Genomic DNA, 22,658 nt, shown 5'->3' on the forward strand with positions numbered 1-22,658 from the left:
AAAAAGTGAGGGTTCTCAAAGTTGTTAAACTGAAGACAGTGTACAGGGGAGAAAACACTTCATTCTTCTTCTGTTTTCTTCAGTCTTCTTGCTGCACTGCACAATGTGGAAACCGGAGAATGTATGTCAACTTTAGGCTACTGTATCAACATGGCAGTGCAGCATGGTGGCTTCCATTTGTGTTCCCACTCCCCTGTAGGTAAGAAAGGCTCATTAAAAACTTAGGGAAACATATTGGTCTGTTGTTGGTGTAATAATGAACAGATGGTGATGAATGTTATTTTCCATTTCTGCTAATAAACACCCCTAAATCCGACACGCTGTAGCTTTAATTGCTTTATTCAAAGTACTGTTGCTTCTGTCACTTTGTACTAGTGAGAGACCAAATGTAATCCTCAGTACATTGTTGTTGCATGATTTATTTTTAGACATTCTCTTGTCTCAAGCAAACGTACGAGGTCTGTCAATAAAGTATAGGGCCTTTTTATTTTTTCAAAAACTATATGGATTTCATTCATATGTTTTTACGTCAGACATGCTTAAACCCTCGTGCGCATGCGTGAGTTTTTCCACGCCTGTCGGTGACGTCATTCGCCTGTGAGCACTCCTTGTGGGAGGAGTTGTCCAGCCCCTCGTCGGAATTCCTTTGTCTGAGAAGTTGCTAAGAGACTGGTGCTTTGTTTGATCAAAATTTTTTCTAAACCTGTGAGACACATCAAAGTGGACATGGTTCAAAAAATTAAGCTGGTTTTCGGTGAAGATTTTAACGGCTGATGAGAGATTTTGAGGTGATACTGTCGCTTTAAGGACTTCCCACGTCGTGCAGCACTCCCAGGCGCCGTCGTCAGCCTGTTTCAAGCTGAAAACCTCCACATTTCAGGCTCTATTGATCCAGGACATCGTGAAAGAACAGAGAAGTTTCAGAAGAAGTCGGTTTCAGCATTTTATCCGGATATTGCACTGTTAAAGGAGATTTTTTTAATGAAAGACGTGCAGACGGGTCCGCGCGTCGGGACGCAGCCGGCGCGGTGCTCCTGCTTTCCGCCGCCATAGCTTGTGGGTTGGTAGCTGAAAAATTTAGCCTACCCATAATGCACAGCGAGGCCTGAGATGCACACTTCGCTTATTTGTTGTCAGACTGTCAGTTAACAGCGTCCTTTTGTCTCGTGACTGAGCACACAGTTATTTTTTGTTGTGTAGTGCCCGCATGAACAATCCTTTATTCAAATGAGATGACCTCTTCCAAGATCCAGTTGTCAACCCTGAAGTTAATGTGCACACAGGGGGCGCTATTTTGACAGATGAGATTGTGTATGTATTTTTTATTTGTTTTGCTTTGTTATTTTTTTTATTTTTTTTTAGTTTCGTCTGCCCTCAGTTGCTTGGGGGTGCAGGCACAGATCTGACATACAGTAGATCCCCATTTGGGATTTGGCACAAGTTTTCTGCTGGATGCATTTACTGGCACAACTATATATTTTATTGGAGAAACATGGACCTGATGTTCTCACGCAGCTTCCACGTCTAATCAGGATCTACTCCATTTCACTTCTGAGATCTGCCAGGATCAGCTGTGTTGACAGCAGCAGGGCTGCAGCAAATTAAAGGGGAAATATAAAAACATTAAAAATGACCCTTTGCTCACATCTGCCTCCTGTAATTAATACCAGTGAATTCTTCTGTGGTCAAAGGTGTGTTTGTCCACCACCTTTAACTGAAGTCTGTTCATCTCTTCTTGTGACAGACAAACCCTTCAAGGATACGAAGTATTTTACATATTCATTTATTTTTATTACTTTAAAATGGATGTTCCTGCGGCAGCACTGTGGCTTAGTGGTTAGCACTGTTGACTCACAGCAAGAGGGTCCTGGGATCGATTTCCACCTGTGGTCTTTTTGTGTGGAGATGCATGTCCTCCATGTATTTCTGTGGATTCACTCTCGGTGCTCTGGCTTCCTCTCACATCCAAAGACATGCAGGTTAGGTGGATTGGAAACTTGGGTGTGAATGTGTTTGTTTGTCTATATGTAGTCCTGCGACAGACTGGCATCCTGTCCAGGGTGTACCTCGCCTCACGCCCTATGATTGCTGGGATAGGCTCCAGCAAACAACCCCCTCCCCCCATGACCCTTAATTGGAGTAAGCAATTAAAGGGGTGTGTGTGTGTGTGTGTGTGTGTGTGTGTGTGTGTGTGTGTGTGTGTGTGTGTGTGTGTGTGTGTGTGTGTGTTTATGCATGATTTCATGAGAATATGACAAATATGCTGAAGAAAATGTTCTTACAATGTTGACCAAAGAATCAAAACATTTCCTAGAATCACCTCATTGGCCCCTGATGACATATTTTAGTGAGCTGCAAATACGTACCATATCACCCCTTTAAATGAGTATCACCACAATATAACTGCTTTATGTATCATTGAAAATATATTTGTTTCAACATTTCTTTGGACATTCGTGCTTCAGTCCACTAAATAAGTCTTAATATTTCTTGTTCTTTTTTTTTTCTTTTCCAGAGCACATAATTGGTCACTTATTGATCTTTTCTCTTCTCCATCTTCTCCTGCTGTGCCCCCCCCCCGAGATGGAATTGAGTGTGCGTGTGTGTGTGTGTTCATGAATATGATTGTGATATGGGGCGTGTTGTCAGGGGCTTTGGGGAGGGCAGGGTAAGCAGGGCTGGCAGTCTTTGTTCTAGCAGTGATCACTCCAGACGCACAAGGAAACAAGGTGAGGTTTCAGTCTTCCCTTCTCTCCTCCCTTCTCCTTCTTTTGCCAGGTCCTATACTCCCCCCCCCACCCCACACACACACACCGGTAGTTGCTTCTGTCGCTGCTGCCTCCCCCAGTCGGCTCAGGGATGATGCTGTCTGCTAGTGTACCATGGGCCATTGCTGCTGTAGGCTGCGTTTCCTGGTGCTGCACTGGCTGGACGAAACGGTAAAAAGGCAGCAGACCTGATGCACCACTGAGGATTGTGTTAGGCGCGTGTGTGTGTGTATGTGTGTCTTTGTATGTGCATGTGAATGTAAAGGGAGGGGTTGTTTCAGGCAGCTTACTTGAAGTAACAGTGAGAGTTAAGCTGTGCATGAAATGTGCTGAGTCAAAGCTGTCCGTCGCACCGTCCATCTTTGAGAGAGTTTGTAGAAATGCAACAGAAGATGTTGCTGCTTGGTTTTGTTTGGAATGTTTTTGGAAAAAATCCTGATTGTCTCGGTCTTGATGCTTGTGTTCACATTATTGATTGCAGAGAACTACTTTTGTAACACAAATTTGAGCTCTTCAGAGTCATGTCAGCATCACAGATCTATTATTATTTGTCTTTTTTTTGTATGATATGTTTCCACATCTGGTGTGATAACAATAACAGTAATATTCCTTACTTAGAAATGAACCTATAGTGGGCCCAGGTGACATAGTGTTGTTAGTGTTCTGCAACGCCACCAAACAAAACTCATGTAACACATATCCTAACATAACCTGCTCATTTATTGAGGCTGCCCACCTAAGAGGAAGTTATTAACCAAAATTGATGTTTAATCAGAGTTGATGTTTAAAAAAAAAAAGCTGTGCAGTTGTCCTGGTGACCAGGTGTGAACTTTTGAACATATTTTTTATGTTGATTATAGAGTATTATTGGCTTAATCTGGGATCCACGTACTTTCAGATCTTGTGATGTAGCACTCTCTCTGAAAGGTGAATGTTTTTACATTTCTAGCTGATGTCTCTAACTCCATCAGTTCTTGAATTGTGATCCTGAGGCCCTGTTGGACATTTAGAAGAAATGTTCTGATATTCTTGAGTTTTAATTTGGCTCTACTTCCTTGATGATGTGACATCTGTACGGTCCTAAGCTTGTTTTATGTGTATTTTTTATCTTGTTATCTAATCCATTTTTCAAGACTTATATTAGAGATGGTTCCAAAGGAGGGAACTGAATTGAGGAGCTTTTCCAATAGAAACGTTGGCTTAATTCTTTGGACTTTTTTCTCCTGCTTTCCATTGCAAGAAGTCTCTGGTTTTATGGCTACACCTTTAAAAACTGCCAGAGGTTGCCCAGTTAGTCTCGGAGGTGTGATTCTTCTGAATAAATCCAGTAATACATCTTTTCCAACCTGAAAATGAGGCTCTTGTGAATCATACAAATCCCTTTTTTTGGGGGGGGGGGGGGGTGTTGGTGACCATAATGACTTGCACAAGGGATTCTGGACATGGTGACAGTCAATCAGAGTAGAGAGGCACCATGACGTCACTGGCTGGTCTCTCTCTGGCTGCTAATCCAACATGGCAGAATCTGCTCCGAGAACCGCTGCATTTCTGTGTGAATCTGACATGCTCTCATATATTATGTAAAAGCTAGCAAGAAATAAGCACTTCTAAAACTGAAAACACTTTTTGTAACCTGATAACACCTTTGGGGTGATTTACAAGACATCTCGTGGATGTCAGCTTGTACACGCATCACATGCGGTCAGTGGTAACTTATGCACTTTCCAAAACCTGCACGCCCTCCTGCAGATGCCGTTAAAAGGTCAATAAAATATTGTTTATGAATGATTCATTGAGTTGATTCTGCATTGCAACATCAACATAAACAGGCAGAGGTTAATATATCAATGGTATACGGATAATGCAGTAAAGCATAAACACTTATTTCCATTGTGGTCCTTTTGAAATTATCACTTGACAAAATAGAGGGGCTTGATTGAACAGCACCTGGATACCAATTAAACATGTGCAACTTATAAAGAAGACAATAAAATCTTAATAATTAATGTAAATAGCAACTGTATACCTGTAGATATGTACACACAACAACAAATCTAGCACCAACATTAAGACTAAAAAACTATGGACTAGAAGATAGGCTAAACATTTCAACTAAAATTCATATTAATAACAAATGAAGTGGTTGAGTTCCTCATTCCTTAACTGATTGAATAAAAATAACTTTAACTGTATTTTAAAACTTACCTTGTTGCTTATCGACTGCAATCAAATAGGGATACCATTCCAGGCTATGACACCAGTATGTTTGAATGAAGTATGTCCAAGGAATTCCCCCCAGATAAATATGTTCTCTTCATTAAACTGAGTTGTAATTTTACAAGATGTTTCTAAAATAAACTGACATTATCCTGCTTAGATTTCAGTAGAAACTAAATTTTGTTAATTGACGTTTAAGTGACTGTTTGCCACTGCAAACATTTGGCGTTGAGGACTGTTGCAGCCTGGCAGACATGTCTTTTCAGATTGCAATGTTTCTTCATTCTTGTATCATCTGTTTTGTTTTTGCAGGCTTGCATGGTAAGTAGGAAAAAAATTCTCATTTCAAAGCATAAAAAGAAACAACTGTGTGTGGGGTTTTTTTTTTTTTTTTTTTTGATGGGGGGGTCGCCATGTCATGATAGGTGTGCCTTATATTTTCCTTATTTTTTGTCCTTTGTCAATGTAGCAAATGATTGGATATTTCATAAGAATCATTAAAATTTTGATGCAAGCATAACAATATTCACAAATACTCTCCAATGCCCACTGTTTTAATGCCCATTAATTAATGCTTCGATCTTAAATATGATCAATCTATCTTTATTAGTTGGCTATGTACCACAGGCTTTTAAGGTGGCAGTAATTAAACCATTACTTAAAAAGCCATCACTTGACCCAGCTATCTTAGCTAATTATAGGCCAATCTCCAACCTTCCTTTTCTCTCAAAAATTCTTGAAAGGGTAGTTGTAAAACAGCTAACTGATCATCTGCAGAGGAATGGCCTATTTGAAGAGTTTCAGTCAGGGTTTAGAATTCATCATAGTACAGAAACAACATTAGTGAAGGTTACAAATGATCTTCTTATGGCCTCAGACAGTGGACTCATCTCTGTGCTTGTTCTGTTAGACCTCAGTGCTGCTTTTGATACTGTTGACCATAAAATTTTATTCCAGAGATTAGAGCATGCCATAGGTATTAAAGGCACTGCGCTGCGGTGGTTTGAATCATATTTATCTAATAGATTACAATTTGTTCATGTAAATGGGGAATCGTCTTCACAGACTAAGGTTAATTATGGAGTTCCACAAGGTTCTGTGCTAGGACCAATTTTATTCACTTTATACATGCTTCCCTTAGGCAGTATTATTAGAAAGCATTGCTTAAATTTTCATTGTTACGCAGATGATACCCAGCTTTATCTATCCATGAAGCCAGAGGACACACACCAATTAGCTAAACTGCAGGATTGTCTTACAGACATAAAGACATGGATGACCTCTAATTTCCTGCTTTTAAACTCAGATAAAACTGAAGTTATTGTACTTGGCCCCACAAATCTTAGAAACATGGTCTCTAACCAGATCCTTACTCTGGATGGGATTACCCTGACCTCTAGTAATACTGTGAGAAATCTTGGAGTCATTTTTGATCAGGATATGTCATTCAATGCGCATATTAAATAAATATGTAGGACTGCTTTTTTGCATTTGCGCAATATCTCTAAAATTAGAAAGGTCTTGTCTCAGAGTGATGCTGAAAAACTAATTCATGCATTTATTTCCTCTAGGCTGGACTATTGTAATTCATTATTATCAGGTTGTCCTAAAGGTTCCCTGAAAAGCCTTCAGTTAATTCAAAATGCTGCAGCTAGAGTACTGACGGGGGACTAGAAGGAGAGAGCATATTTCACCCATATTGGCCTCTCTTCATTGGCTTCCTGTTAATTCTAGAATAGAATTTAAAATTCTTCTTCTTACTTATAAGGTTTTGAATAATCAGGTCCCATCTTATCTTAGGGACCTCATAGTACCATATCACCCCAATAGAGTGCTTCGCTCTCAGACTGCAGGCTTACTTGTAGTTCCTAGGGTTTGTAAGAGTAGAATTGGAGGCAGAGCCTTCAGCTTTCAGGCTCCTCTCCTCTGGAACCAGCTCCCAATTCGGATCAGGGAGACAGACACCCTCTCTACTTTTAAGATTAGACTTAAAACTTTCCTGCTAAAGCTTATAGTTAGGGCTGGATCAGGTGACCCTGAACCATCCCTTAGTTATGCTGCTATAGACTTAGACTGCTGGGGGGTTCCCATGATGCACTGAGTGTTTCTTTCTCTTTTTGCTCTGTATGCACCACTCTGCATTTAATCATTAGTGATTGATCTCTCCTCCCCTCCACAGCATGTCTTTTTCCTGGTTCTCTCCCCTCAGCCCCAACCAGTCCCAACAGAAGACTGCCCCTCCCTGAGACTGGTTCTGCTGGAGGTTTCTTCCTGTTAAAAGGGAGTTTTTCCTTCCCACTGTCGCCAAGTGCTTGCTCACAGGGGGTCGTTTTGACTGTTGGGGTTTTTCCGTAATTATTGTATGGCTTTGCCTTACAATATAAAGCGCCTTGGGGCAACTGTTTGTTGTGATTTGGCGCTATATAAATAAAATTGATTTGATTTTATTTGATTTGTTTTGTAAAAGGGCATTGGCCACTCAAAAATTCAAAATGGAGCCGTTTTTCAAGATGGCGTCCAGGTGTTGTACTATGATCTCCTATATCAGCATTAAATGATCTTAGAATAAATTTATTTGCGTCTGAGCCAGGGGCACGCAAAAGGGGAGAATAAGGAGAAGGATTGGACAGGGGCCCATAAAGGCCCCTAATACTATTATAATATTGACAAAATAATATGACACTTAGTAATAAACTTACAATCATACATATATTTTATTTACATTGTATTGGTAACACTAAGTTTATTTGCTTTGAAAACATTTCTCAGTGCCCCCCCTCCCTCCATATTTACGTAAAAAATGGTTCAGTCCACCTGCTCAGTCAGATAGCTGCTGAAACTTTTCACAGAGGGCTGTCAAGAACTCACGGTGTATCTGTTTGATCCAGTTCTCAAATGTTGTCCCCATTAGAGATCATACCACACAGCAGTCACCGTGGAAACCATACATATATATTTATGTATATTTTTAACCCCGGGTATGAAATACAGGGAGATATAGCAATCCACATGTCTGTCTGTCCGTCCGTTTTCACTTGTTGGCGCAATATCTCAAGAACCAGTTGACCAATTTCATTCATATTCAGCATAAGGGTGCACTTGGGTGATTCTCTGATACTTTATATTACTGATTTCTGGGGGGGTATGACATCTCCTGATGACTCTTGTTAATTGTAGTTGGTACTTTTGGCCAAAACAATGTGTCTAACCAATTCCTTGGACCTAAAACCTAGCTTAAGCCATCCATCCATCCATCCATTTTCTTCCGCTTTATCCGGAGTTGGGTCGCGGGGGCAGCAGCTCAAGCAAAGCCGCCCAGACCTCCCGATCCACACACACCTCCCCCAGCTCCTCCGGGGGAACCCCAAGGCGTTCCCAAGCCAGCCGAGAGATGTAGTCCTATAAGCTGATTTTGTTTATCAAGGCCACTTTCAGTAGAGTTGTGCACAGAACTGCGGCCGGCCCAGAGCACAATACGGCGAGGAGCCAGGGTTTGTCTGTCCCCAGAGGAGAGGAAGGAAGTCCAGCAGCCAGTTGCACAGTGAAGTGTTGATGCCTTTTGCACTCAGCTTGTCTACCAGATGTTGGGGAATGACAGTGTTGAACGTGGAACTGAAGTCGATAAACAGCATCCGTTCGTGACTGTTTTTGTTCTCCAGATAAGCCAGGCAGAGGTGGAGTGCTGTTGCTATGGCATCATCAGTGGAGCGCTTGGGGCGGTAGGCAAATTGATATGGATCCAGAGTAGTGGGGAGGGTGGATGTTATGTGAGCCTTTACCAGTCTTTCAAAGCACTTCATCATGATGGGGGTGAGTGCTATGGGTCTGTAATCATTTAGTGATGATGCTGGTGACTTCTTTGGTAGTGGTACAATGGTGGTAGCTTTGAAGCTTGCTGGTACGGTGGCTTGGTTCAGAGGGATGTTGTAAATGTCTGTGAGGACGTCGGTGAGTGAGTCTGCACAGTCTCTGAGCAAACGCCCGAGTATGTTGTCTGGACCTGCAGCTTTTCTGGGGTTCACCTTGAGTAGGGTCATCCTCACGTACGCTGGGTCCACTTGAAGTGTTATGTTGTCTGGGCTGACGGGGGCTTTTGTAGGTGTTGTTATTTTCTTCAAACGGGCTGAAGAAGGTGTTAAGTGAGTTGAGGAAGTCTGTGTTGTCCGCACACGGTGGGGGGGCTGGCTTGTAGTCTGTGACTGACTGGATGCCTTGCCACAGGCATCTTGGGTCTTTTGTGTCTGTGAAGTGGGAGTTGATTTTCTGTCCATAGGCATGCTTGGCTGCTGTCACGCACCGGTGCAGGTCGGCCCTGGCTGACTTGAGGGCCTCCTTGTCCCCAGACTTGAAAGCAGTGTTGCGTGCTCTCAGGAGCTCACGTACCTCCCTGGTGAACCTGGGTTTTTCGTTTGCTCTTACTGTAATGTTCTTGGTGACAGTTACATCTTCCATGCATTTTGTTATCTATCCAGTTACTGAGTCTGTGTATTCGGTGAGGTTGACGTGCTGGTTGGTGGTGGCCGCCTCCCTGAAAACAGACCAGTCTGTGCTTTCAAAACAGTCGTGTAGAGCTGCTGTGGCTCCTTCTGGCCAGGCCCTGATCTGCTTCGCAACTGGTTTGCTCCTTGTCAACAGAGGTCTGTAGGCTGGAATTAGCATAACAGAGAGATGGTCTGATGATCCCAGGTGGGGGTGTGGAACTGCTCTGAAAGCCTGACTGATGTTTGTGTAGACCTGGTCGAGTGTGTTCTCCCCCCTTGTTGCAAAGTTCACATGCTTGTGATAGTGTGGCAGTACTGTTTTTAAGTTGCCCTGATTAAAATCGCCAGCGATTATGCAGATACATCACATTCCAACATTACAGCGCAATTTGCAGCGAGAGCAAATTTTTTGCTTAAGTCTGTTTGCACTGTTTTGAGCGTGTGTGTGCGGCCACACGCACACGCTCCCACTAACTCTTTTACCGTTTCATGTTCATGCCATTTGACAGGGAACCAAATAAACTATCCATGCATTCCCAGCTGTCAAGGCCTATTTACATGGATTTGCATATTTAAATAGGGGGTGTGGAAAGGGAGGAGTATGGTGCGTTTTGTGTGGGCTCAGTTCCACATTCAGTGGGATGTACAAATGGAATGTGCGTGGATCCATACCTGTGTACACTTTTTGATATATCTGAATATTTTTGTGCATATGACAGTTAATGGGTTTTGGTGTACTACCAGTGGATACTAACCAGTGGTGTCTTTGGTGCAAAGCCTTTCTGGAGAGTCTTTGAGTATTGCTGGAATGGCTTTGTGTCAGTAATTATGAAGACCCAGAAGAGTCATATTACTTACATTCTGAGGGAATAAGCGACACGACAGTATGAGCATGTAGTTTGCATTTCTGGCTGTGATTCAGCACACAGGTACCTCTCAGTACTAAGGATGCAAGCAGCTAGAAAAGACCAGAAGGATGCCAGTTTGTCTGCTGGCTGTGGCAGACAAATTTGTACTTTTGGAAGGTGGGAAGAGACTGCTGGTCTGACTGAGTGGTTGCCAAACAAGATAAAGCCATATCTGTGAGTTGGTGAATGTGGCACAGCACAGCACCAGAACACTAACTTGATTCAACATCGGAAGGTTTTTAAAATTTATGTTACCACAGTCTGGACTGGAGTGCTGCATATATTTACTATTTTTAATCAGTTAAATTGATGTTGCAGCCACACTGTTCTGAACACAACTATTGTTAGATCTCAGCTACTGATTCGTACAAATTCAGTTAATTTGAAGGCTGTTTTACAGTTCAGTGATCAATCATTGTCAGGACATTTCAGAGTATTATATGGAGGCACATGTCAAAAATCCAGACATTCAATTGGTAATTCACATACGGTTAAAAATTGTTTATCTCGAATCTATACAGTTTAAAGTCTGTTTTTCATCTTAGTGTTTTGAATGGCATAAATCACTTTCTAACTGCTGTGATGTGAAGTTTAAAATGCTTTAAAAACAAAATATACCAGTTTGTTCTTAAAGTGAAGCATCTTAAAATGTATTAAAACTAGAATAACCCAAATGTAGACAGAATTATTCCAATTTAAGTTTACCATTGCTTGACAACTAGCTCATAAATGACCCTTTCCGGTGTCTATCAATTTAAATTCAGCCAACATCAGTTGCTCAAATCAGAAAAGGATGAAATTGTCATATTTAAATAATTCAAAATTTATGGTACATTTTTTTCCTTGGTAATATACAGTCATACTTCAAAATAAACAAACAAAATCATTACTTATCCATTTTAGGGCTTATATGTATTTGTTTATGTTGTCTCAGTGAGAGCTGGATGTCAACTGGTAAAATTAAAATGCACATCACATTCCTCTCCAGAAACTAAAGGAGGGAATGATGGGTAGGCCCTGACCAATAGGAATTAACCCAGGAACCATTATTCATCCCCTGTCAGGTCTCCCTCGGATGACTACATATCTTCCAAGTACATCCTCTGAGTGGATGACATCATCGCTGGCCAGCCATGCACTGACTGTATTCTCATCCCACTTTCACTGTGTCTGTCACTGTGTTTTCACCCAGTGCCATCAAAATATGGCCATCGGGTATCATGAAGACTTTGTGTCCATCCGTCTGTCTGTCTGTGCTCAGCATAAGTCCAGTCCAATTGCTGCCAGAGTCTTCAAATTCGCAGGGTGCATTCTTGGGACACAGACCTTGGACAAGTTCAAAGATGGCTAAACCTGACCTATTTTAAGAGGTCAAAAGGTCAGATTCTTTTTCCTATTTTTATGCTATGAATCATGCCTCCCTTCAACAGACTGGCGTCCTGTCCGGGTGTCCAGGGTGACTGCTGGGATAGGCTGCAACCCTCCATGACCCTTAATTTGATTAAATGGTTGAAAATGAGTGAGTGAGTGATCATGTGTATGAGTTTGTAGTGTCAAAATATTTAGATTTAAAGGTCACAGATTATTTTAAGTACACGTAACCATGCAACTTATAAATCTGTTTATTCATTCATTCATTTTCCATACCCACTCACTCCAATTAAGGGTCCAGGTGGGGCTGGAGCCTAGTCCATCAGCCATAGGGTGAGAGGCAGGATACATCCCGGACAGGACACCAGTCTATCCTAGGCCCGCAAATAGACAATTGTATTTGCACACGTACCTATGGGCAATTTAAAGTTTCCAATTCACCTAACCTGCATGTCTTTGAAAGTGGTAGTGTTAATTTTGTCACCTTTTTTGTAATTTAGTCTTAGTGTTAGTCTTTTTGTCAAATGTCCTTATTTGTTTTTTTTGTCATATTTAGTTATTCACATACCATCAGTTTTAGTCATTTTCAAGGCCGAAGAGCTTGTAGAAAAAAAATGACGAGATTTTATGTTTTTATTTCAGGCAAAACATTGTAGTCTCATTGTTTTTCGTCGACAATAATGCAAGTTAATATCATTTTATTTTGTCTCGTCTGATGAAATTAACACTAGTAAATGGGAGGAGGCCAGAGCACCTGAAGGGGACCCATGCAAACATGGGGAGAACAAGCAAACTCCACATAGAAAGGCCCAGGTGGGAAACAATCCCACAACCTTTTTGCTGTGAGGCAACAGTGCTAACCACTAAGCCACTGTGCCAACCAAAATCAGATTAAACCTAGGCATTATTTAGATTATATGAATAAACACAAGCTCACATCACTTTTTTTGTCAGCAAATGTATTTGACCACGTTTGTTTGTGTTTGTTTGTTTTTTTTATGTCAGAAAAAAAATATGCTGCTTGTTTCTTGACACATAATAAATCAGCCTGTCATTATGGTTATGGTCTGACCTTTCAAGTAATTAACAGTAACTCCACAAACAACATCTTCATCAAAACAAGTACAGGCGCCTTGTATTTTTTGTCTTTGATCCTAATATTCCACCCGATGCGAAGCAGTGCATATCGGAGGGACAATGTCATTGACAATTAGCAGTTGCCATCTGGAAGATGATGAGAGTGATGGCATGTTCAGTAGTTGATCAAATTTTTATAGAAGAAATTAAACTGCTTCCAAATATTTATTTTTATGTCTTTCTTCAGTCATGTGAGATAGAGTTCTTTTCACCTCATTCTTTAACAGTCTTGCTCCATGATGTCTCAAAGACCAGGTGACAGAAGTATCCGTTTTGCTCTTCACTAGCTACCCTGAGGATTTTCGACAAATACTGTGGGGAAATATCACTTCGGCACATATCTCAGATACTGATACAGATATTGACTTTGTGTCAAATGAGCAGTTACTAAGGGCCCTGTCCCGCTGGTGTTTAGGAGGATTTGCGTATGGATTGTGCACAGAATTGACTCATATTCGCTTAACATCCGCAGTATCCATGAAATATGCTTGTATGAGTCGGCCGACACCCGCACACGTCCGCAATTATCCGCAGAGGCACGTTTTTCCGTTTCCAGGATTTTTGAGCTGCACAGAATTTTGGCTGCGGATGACATTCGCCTTACATACTCAATACATACTCAATCTGTGCGCTGTATATTCGCCGTCATCTCCTGATATCCGTAACTGACAGGGATTTGCGGCTTGGCAGTGGACTGGGACAGTGTGTAAAACGGATATTTTGCGTGCCCATCATGTCCACATCACGAACTAAAATAAGTTGTGAGTGACTGCATACAGACTGGCCACGAATAAAGCGTTTTTATTACGTCTGCTTTGCACCTGATTTGCGGCGGATGCAAATCAAGATGCGCTGTGTTCACAGCTGGGCGCCGTTCTTTGTTCTACCGGCTGCCACGCGCTCTGCACTGGATGCTGCGTATATAAAATAATTATTTTGTGGCAGATTAATCATTTTATTCTGCAAATTGCCTGTTGAAAACGGCTCTAATCACCTCCTGAATCACAGAGGAAGCTGCAGCTGGAGCTAACAAGCTGCAGAAAGCATTTTGAGCGATCTAAAAGGTAATTATTTGACTTGTTTACATTGTCAAGGCTTGATAAAAACAGTTGCGTGTTTTTTTCCTTCTTGTTTGCAGCTGTTACAGTATTTATTCCTATGTTTATAACAGATTTAACTTCTTGTTATAATCATTCAGACGAGCTGCGCTCTGATGCGATCCGCTGACGTCGCCACTCACCCTGTTCACTGCTTCTTTACTCCAATCAACTTGTCCAAGTCCAGCAAATGCTCCAGAGGCTGTATTGTTGGTGTGAATAGTGATGCCGAAAGGAGTGAGTATGCTTCATTTATGACCGCAGTGCAGATGCCGTGCATGCGCAACACGTGCGCGATGCATCATAATACACCCGTAATACTGCCGTGATAATTGTAATGCGTCTGATCTGTTTCCTCACTACATGCGTTATACAACCGTGATTGTTCATCATATATTTGCTATATATTATTAATATATCCATAATTCATACTGGGACATTTTCATTTTTGGCCATTTTGTTGCAGACGACAACGAACACCGGGTACTTTGTATACTCAATTCATGCGCAATGAATCCTCTACCAGTGGGACAGGGCCCTTAGAGAGAGTAAGATAAGAAGTATACTTGCATTTTTCATGGAACTCAAGTCAACTTCGACATTTTGTCCATGTGGTGTGTTTTTCTGTGCGTGATCCAGGATGCAGGTGCCTGAGTGTTGAGGACCCCAGTAGCTGGAGAATGCCAAAGGGATGCTCACGTTTTCACTGTCTGTGGTGCATAGGATGTGGGGATGGACCAATTGTCTGTCTTTGTGGTTGCCATCCATGAACCAAGGTGGTTCCTGGTGTTGTGAATGCAACAATGTGTAGCACTAGCGGATGCTCCCAGACTTGACTTGATTTGAGATATCTCAAGATCATTCGCTTTTGGAAAAGATTGAACAAAAACCAACAAAAACACTTTCTGCTATATCTTCATGACCAGTGGGGTTAGAGAGATGATTTAAATTCTATATTGATCAGTAAAATATTTGTGATTGATTGGTATAAGTGTTATGATGATGTTATGTTTGTTCAGAGCACGCAGGCTTTGTATCAGCCCTCTGATGCCTTTCATTAGGATTAGTGTCATGTTGTTCTCTACACAGTTTACAGGTTTTGTTTCTGTTTTGTTTTTCTTAATTTGTATGACCCTTGACCGGTTTTAAGTGGGTATAGAAAATGACTGACTGTATAATTTGTATATGTGTCAATTGCAGAGTGAAAACGCCATCATAAGGAGAGGGAACTGTCCCTGGAGCTCGCCAGAATCAGGGATGAAGTGGGTAAGTGGGGAAATGGCAGTGACTCACAACTGATTTTTTTTTGCATTTTTTTTTTTACAAGACAAAGTTGTTAAAAACATTAATTGAGACTTGCCTACATTAGAAATTCTAGAATTATGTCATTTAAACTCAGTGACAACAGCTGTCTACCATAGGATATTAATTAAATAAAAGTATCACACCCAAAATAATGGAAAGCATACTTTTTAACAACTTTACACATACGGATATCACAACTATATCATGTTTTACAGCCGGTTTTCAGTCAGGTAATACATACATCAACAAGTTTCAGCTTGGGACTCCGACGAGGGCGGTCGCATCTCCGCCACTCTCCCTTATCTCTGCTCTCTGCTTTAACCTTCAAGTCCCTACTTCACCAGACTGTGAATTCCTCAAATTATATTGGATACTGGATCTATTGGACTATTATTGGATTAACCATGGAATTGATCAGCTGGTCTCTGAACGCTATTGACTCCATCTTTTCCACAAGAAGGTCAGGACCGGGGGATCCTACCTGCCCAGATGGAACGTATCCTGCGGGCTATGATCCCGACTCCTGGGGGTCGTGGCGTGTTGCATGCTTTGCGCCTATGTCTGTTGAGGACATCGAGGATTTATTCATATTTGGTCTTATGGTAACAGGGCTGGTACTTTCTGTCTTATGTGCTGCCCTGATCTACCGGAAAATTGGCAAGACGGCGGCATCAAAAACCACGGCCCCTCGCTTGTCCGTCATGATTAATGAGGTGGGCAAGGCTGTGCATTCTCAGACTGCGATGACTCTTGAACTCAGACGCAAATTGGATGACTTCTTGGAGCAGATGCGCGCCTTGCAGATGAAGATGAAGATTTCCGAGGCTGGGGAATATTCTTAATTCATAATTGGGAATATTCTTAATTCACAATTGGGATTTGGTTGTTCAAGTGAAGCTGTAAAAAGTGTTTTTCACTGCTCAAACCACAACACGGCAGGCTTATCAGCCTGAAGGACAAATTGCCCTGCTGTTTTCCTCCAGAGGAATGTCTTTGGCCTTGGTGAACATTCTGCTGTTTTCTTAACTCACAAAGACAATAAACTGTTTCACAGGACTGAAGCATGCTCCACTCCTCCCCCCCCCCCCACACACACACACACTCCTGCTTCTGCTCACGTCATCCCTTCTGCGGGGGCGGCGTGGTTTTAGCTGCAGCTGGTCCCCGTTTCCCCCCAAGCTGACGATGGCGCAACTCAGGGTTGCTGCGAGTCCTTCACCCACTTGCCTCAATTCGGATAACGGACTTCTTCAAATTTAGTGCAAATAAACAATGTCAAATGTGTATGTGCTGTCTTTAATTCTGATGTGTGCCATTATTACGGTAAACAAGTAATAATTGTGGACTTATTGCTGTCTGAGGTAACTGGAGTGTAAACATAATTTCATAAGAAGGATTTTATCACAAACACAGTATTAAATTTGAACTACATTTTGTGCCTTTTTGTAACAAAGTACCGACGTAAATTTGGGGTTCTTTCCTCTATGACATAGTCTATATTTTCCTCGGTAAATTTGGGGTTCTTTCCTCTATGACATAGTCTATATTTTCCTAAGTATCTTAAAGTTTTGTGTAATTGCTTGTACAGTGGTCCCTCGCTATATCGCGGTTCACCTTTCGTGGCCTCGCAGTTTTGCGGATTTTTTTAGTGCAATTTTGCATGCTGCTTCTTCTTTTTTTTTTTTTTTTTCCCAGCGCATTGTGTTCTGTGTCCTCATCAGGCAGGCCTGGTCGGCATCACCGCAATTGCTCTCACTGCCTCCGATGCACTTACCGAGTCTGCAGGCTCAGTAAGCGCTGCAGCGGACCACTCACCCCCCCCCCCCCCCCCCCCCCCCCACTGTCTGCTGTGCGGAGTTGCGGCCAAAATCTGGCAACAGGTCCAGAGACTACGCTCGCTGTTTTAATGCAGAGCGCTTCAGCACCCCGCAAGGATAGAATTCTTGCGGAAAAATCTGCAGCGCTGCATGGTCTCGGTAACCGCAGCCGCAGAGCTCCGTGGCCACTGAGAGAAGTTTGTATCTTTTTACTTGGATTCTTTGCGGGTCCCGCATCCGTCCCGCAATGGTAACACCAGAGGCAGTGAGCGAAGAAAGAGCACGCGCATTGTGTTCTGCGTGTGTCTGTTTATAAGAATCTTCTCATCCAGAAGAAAAAAAGAGCGCCAGCAACTACCCATAACTGTGTTCTTCACTTGGAAAAAGACACCTGCACCGATGTGTCACTCAGTGGAAAAACACGCTGCGGAGCGGCGCCATGACAAAGAGGCGCAGTCAGAGGAACTGTGAAATACTGGTCAATCACTATTAATAATTTCTTATGTGTCCAACCTCGTAGGTTGATCGTTAAAATTAAATTTGTTAGTTCTAAAAGCCATCATAATTATTTATAGGAAAATGTTCTATTTTTATTTCTCAAACAAATATGTGGCCCTGAAAACAGGTTTTGATCTTTGGTTTCATTCTATAATACTGGACTTATTTTTCTACTAAGGTTTGAACTTTGAGTGTTTACACAGGAGAGAAAAATGAGAAAATGTTAATGCCTGTTTGAGAAAAGTGTATAAAGTGTGTAGTGAGGGGTTATACAGCCTTAAAACATCTATAATGTAAAAAATAACGCTGACTACTTCGTGGATTTCGCCTATCACAGGCTATTTTTAGAACGTAACTCCCGCGATAAACGAGGGACCACTGTACAGTTTCTTGTGGTAACACATATTTTTCAGACCATGACCTGTTGAGATCCAAATGTGTGCTCTGCATGCCTTGCCTTGATTCTCTGGATCTTAAATGCAAACAAAGGTTCTCTGATGAACCCCAATTCACAGTGTGGCAGTTACTCATTCAGAATATTTTGAAAGTAATTCACTTAATTTCAGAAACTTTCCAGGCTGTTTAAAGTGTTCATCTTGGTGTATTGACTTAACACACATATTGTTAAAAATGGAATATTTGCATTCAGGAACAATTAAGTCTGAACCTTTTTAGCAAAAATGAAAAATGTGTTAAAGCTGGAAGGTGCTCAACAATTTTCAAGATACTGTAAGTGTCAAATATAAGATATATGAGAATGCAGCACTGCAGTCTTTGTTCTATGTCACACTTTAAAACAAACCTCAAGAACTGAACTTGCTATTGCCAAAAAGGCAATACATTGAAATTTAGATCACGGTGCATCTTCTCTAAGTAATACGAGTGAAGTGCCATGCAGCAGCACGAAGCTTGCTCTAAGGTAGACGAAGGCACAAACCGGAACTGGCACAAAAAAATCTGCCCAGTGGAGAAAAAGCCACAAACTGAATAACATTGTCATAAAAAGCCACAAACCGATGGTAGATGAAGCCGCGACATGGTGATGCTTCGCTCATTCATATATGCGATATATATATATTAAAATAGAAAACATACAGAACACAACAAACAGGCAGTGTAGCGTCAGATTAACTTTTGAACATATCTTCTTGAACTTATATACTTGTGAAGCAAACATCACCACATTGTGTTCCAGCTTTCAGTGTTGCACACTGGGAACAACTGCAGCAGGAGAAGGAGGAACTGGAGCATCGGTTTGAGACTGAGCTGCACGAATTGCGGGCTCAGCAGAAAAGCGAGCTGGGAGCGCTGGAGGAGCGGCTGAGGGCGCAGCATATGGAGGAGGCCCGGCGCCTACAGGACCAACAACAAGCCGAGCTGGAGGAGCTACAGGTCCAGCAGCAAGAGCAGGTGTGTGGTTTATCGTGAAGTATGAAAACAACACTGAAATGTTGCCAGTATGATTATAGTAACAGTGTTGATTCCTGTGATCCACAAGGACACAACATTACACATTACTCATGCTGTAATGCAGCTCCAGGCACACCTTGTCCCGTAGCAGCACACATATTTCTCCATGTATACCTGAAGTTGCATCAGGAAGGTCATATGGGTGAAAAGGTGACAAATTCCAAAGCAGAGCTCTACTCAATCTCCACTGTCAACCCTGAACAACTGGGCAGCTGAAAGCCAAAAAACATCAAAACTTAGAGAATCGGTGTGTTTTAATATTTATTGTTTCATTTGGATTTCAGTCCAACAGCCACAAGAATCAATCAATCAATTTTATTTATATAGCGCCAAATCACAACAAACAGTTGCCCCAAGGTGCTTTATATTGTAAGGCAAGGCCATACAATAATTACGTAAAACCCCAACAGTCAAAACGACCCCCTGTGAGCAAGCACTTGGCTACAGTGGGAAGGAAAAACTCCCTTTTAACAGGAAGAAACCTCCAGCAGAACCAGGCCCAGGGAGGGGCAGTCTTCTGCTGGGACTGGTTGGGGCTGAGGGGGAGAACCAGGAAAAAGACATGCTGTGGAGGGGAGGAGAGATCAATCACTAATGATTAAATGCAGAGTGGTGCATACAGAGCAAAAAGAGAAAGAAACACTCAGTGCATCATGGGAACCCCCCAGCAGTCTAAGTCTATAGCAGCATAACTAAGGGATGGTTCAGGGTCACCTGATCCAGCCCTAACTATAAGCTTTAGCAAAAAGGAAAGTTTTAAGCCTAATCTTAAAAGTAGAGAGGGTGTCTGTCTCCCTGATCCGAATTGGGAGCTGGTTCCACAGGAGAGGAGCCTGAAAGCTGAAGGCTCTGCCTCCCATTCTACTCTTACAAACCCTAGGAACTGCAAGTAAGCCTGTAGTCTGAGAGCGAAGCGCTCTATTGGGGTGATATGGTACTACGAGGTCCCTAAGATAAGATGGGACCTGATTATTCAAAACCTTATAAGTAAGAAGAAGAATTTTAAATTCTATTCTAGAATTAACAGGAAGCCAATGAAGAGAGGCCAATATGGGTGAGATATGCTCTCTCCTTCTAGTCCCCGTTAGTACTCTAGCTGCAGCATTTTGAATTAACTGAAGACTTTTCAGGGAACTTTTAGGACAACCTGATAATAATGAATTACAATAGTCCAGCCTAGAGGAAATAAATGCATGAATTAGTTTTTCAGCATCACTCTGAGACAAGACCTTTCTAATTTTAGAGATATTGCGTAAATGCAAAAAAGCAGTCCTACATATTTGTTTAATATGCGCTTTGAATGACATATCCTGATCAAAAATGACTCCAAGATTTCTCACAGTATTACTAGAGGTCAGGGTAATGCCATCCAGAGTAAGGATCTGGTTAGACACCATGTTTCTAAGATTTGTGGGGCCAAGTACAATAACTTCAGTTTTATCTGAGTTTAAAAGCAGGAAATTAGAGGTCATCCATGTCTTTATGTCTGTAAGACAATCCTGCAGTTTAGCTAATTGGTGTGTGTCCTTTGGCTTCATGGATAGATAAAGCTGGGTATCATCTGCGTAACAATGAAAATTTAAGCAATGCCGTCTAATAATACTGCCTAAGGGAAGCATGTATACCTTGTGGAACTCCATAATTAACCTTAGTCTGTGAAGAAGATTCCCCATTTACATGAACAAATTGTAATTTATTAGATAAATATGATTCAAACCACCGCAGCGCAGTGCCTGTAATACAGGGGTGGGCATCGAGGGCCAAGACACTGCAGGTTTTCCATGCAACCATTCACCTCAGCAGGTGGGTTGCTGATGAGCTTCTCCTCTGAACATAAACACCTGGTTGTCAATGAAATCACCTGCTGAGACACCTGATCATTAATGAAATCACCTGCTGAGGTGACTGGTTGCACGGAAAACCTGCAGTGTCTCGGCCCTTTATGGCACATGATTGCCCACCCCTGCTTTAATACCTATGGCATGCTCTAATCTCTGTAATAAAATTTTATGGTCAACAGTATCAAAAGCAGCACTGAGGTCTAACAGAACAAGCACAGAGATGAGTCCACTGACTGAGGCCATAAGAAGATCATTTGTAACCTTCAGTAATGCTGTTTCTGTACTATGATGAATTCTAAAACCTGACTGAAACTCTTCAAATAGACCATTCCTCTGCAGATGATCAGTTAGCTGTTTTACAACTACCCTTTCAAGAATTTTTGAGAGAAAAGGAAGGTTGGAGATTGCCCTATGATTAGCTAAGATAGCTGGGTCAAGTGATGGCTTTTTAAGTAATGGTTTAATTACTGCCACCTTAAAAGCCTGTGGTACATAGCCAACTAATAAAGATAGATTGATCATATTTAAGATCGAAGCATTAAATAATGGTAGGGCTTCCTTGAGCAGCCTGGTAGGAATGGGGTCTAATAGACATGTTGATGGTTTGGATGAAGTAACTAATGAAAATAACTCAGACAGAACAATCTGAGAGAAAGAGTCTAACCAAATACCGGCATCACTGAAAGCAGCCAAAGATAACGATACGTCTTTGGTATGGTTATGAGTAATTTTTTCTCTAATAGTTAAAATTTTATTAGCAAAGAAAGTCATGAAGTCATTACTAGTTAAAGTTAATGGAATACTCAGCTCAATAGAGCTCTGACTCTTTGTCAGCCTGGCTACAGTGCTGAAAAGAAACCTGGGGTTGTTCTTATTTTCTTCAATTAGTGATGAGTAGTAAGATGTCCTAGCTTTACGGAGGGCTTTTTTATAGAGCAACAGACTCTTTTTCCAGGCTAAATGAAGATCTTCTAAATTAGTGAGACGCCATTTCCTCTCCAACTTACGGGTTATCTGCTTTAAGCTGCGAGTTTGAGTTATACCACGGAGTCAGGCACTTCTGATTTAAAGCTCTCTTTTTCAGAGGAGCTACAGCATCCAAAGTTGTCTTCAATGAGGATGTAAAACTATTGACGAGATACTCTATCTCACTTACAGAGTTTAGGTAGCTACTCTGCACTGTGTTGGTATATGGCATTAGAGAGCATAAAGAAGGAATCATATCCTTAAACCTAGTTACAGCGCTTTCTGAAAGACTTCTAGTGTAATGAAACTTATTCCCTACTGCTGGGTAGTCCATCAGAGTAAATGTAAATGTTATTAAGAAATGATCAGACAGAAGGGAGTTTTCAGGGAATACTGTTAAGTCTTCAACTTCCATACCATAAGTCAGAACAAGATCTAAGATATGATTAAAGTGGTGGGTGGACTCATTTACATTTTGAGCAAAGCCAATAGAGTCTAATAATAGATTAAATGCAGTGTTGAGGCTGTCATTCTCAGCATCTGTGTGGATGTTAAAATCACCCACTATAATTATCTTATCTGAGCTAAGCACTAAGTCAGACAAAAGGTCTGAAAATTCACAGAGAAACTCACAGTAACGACCAGGTGGACGATAGATAATAACAAATAAAACTGTTTTTTGGGATTTCCAATTTGGATGGACAAGACTAAGAGTCAAGCTTTCAAATGAATTAAAGCTCTGTCTGGGTTTTTGATTAATTAATAAGCTGGAATGGAAGATT

General features: G+C 41.6%; 1 protein-coding gene across 1 annotated transcript in view; it reads left to right on the forward strand.

The window, feature by feature from the left end:
• mtus2b (microtubule associated tumor suppressor candidate 2b) overlaps positions 1 to 22,658 on the forward strand; it is a 163,337-nt gene that overhangs the window by 111,516 nt on the left and 29,163 nt on the right. The window contains exons 9-10 of the mRNA XM_034168835.1: positions 15,185 to 15,245; positions 18,795 to 19,009. Coding sequence (XP_034024726.1) covers positions 15,185 to 15,245; positions 18,795 to 19,009 — 276 coding nt within the window. The remainder of the gene's footprint in view (positions 1 to 15,184; positions 15,246 to 18,794; positions 19,010 to 22,658) is intronic.

The sequence above is a fragment of the Thalassophryne amazonica genome, chromosome 4, assembly GCF_902500255.1.
Source record: "Thalassophryne amazonica chromosome 4, fThaAma1.1, whole genome shotgun sequence".
Taxonomy (NCBI): Eukaryota; Metazoa; Chordata; class Actinopteri; order Batrachoidiformes; family Batrachoididae; genus Thalassophryne; species Thalassophryne amazonica.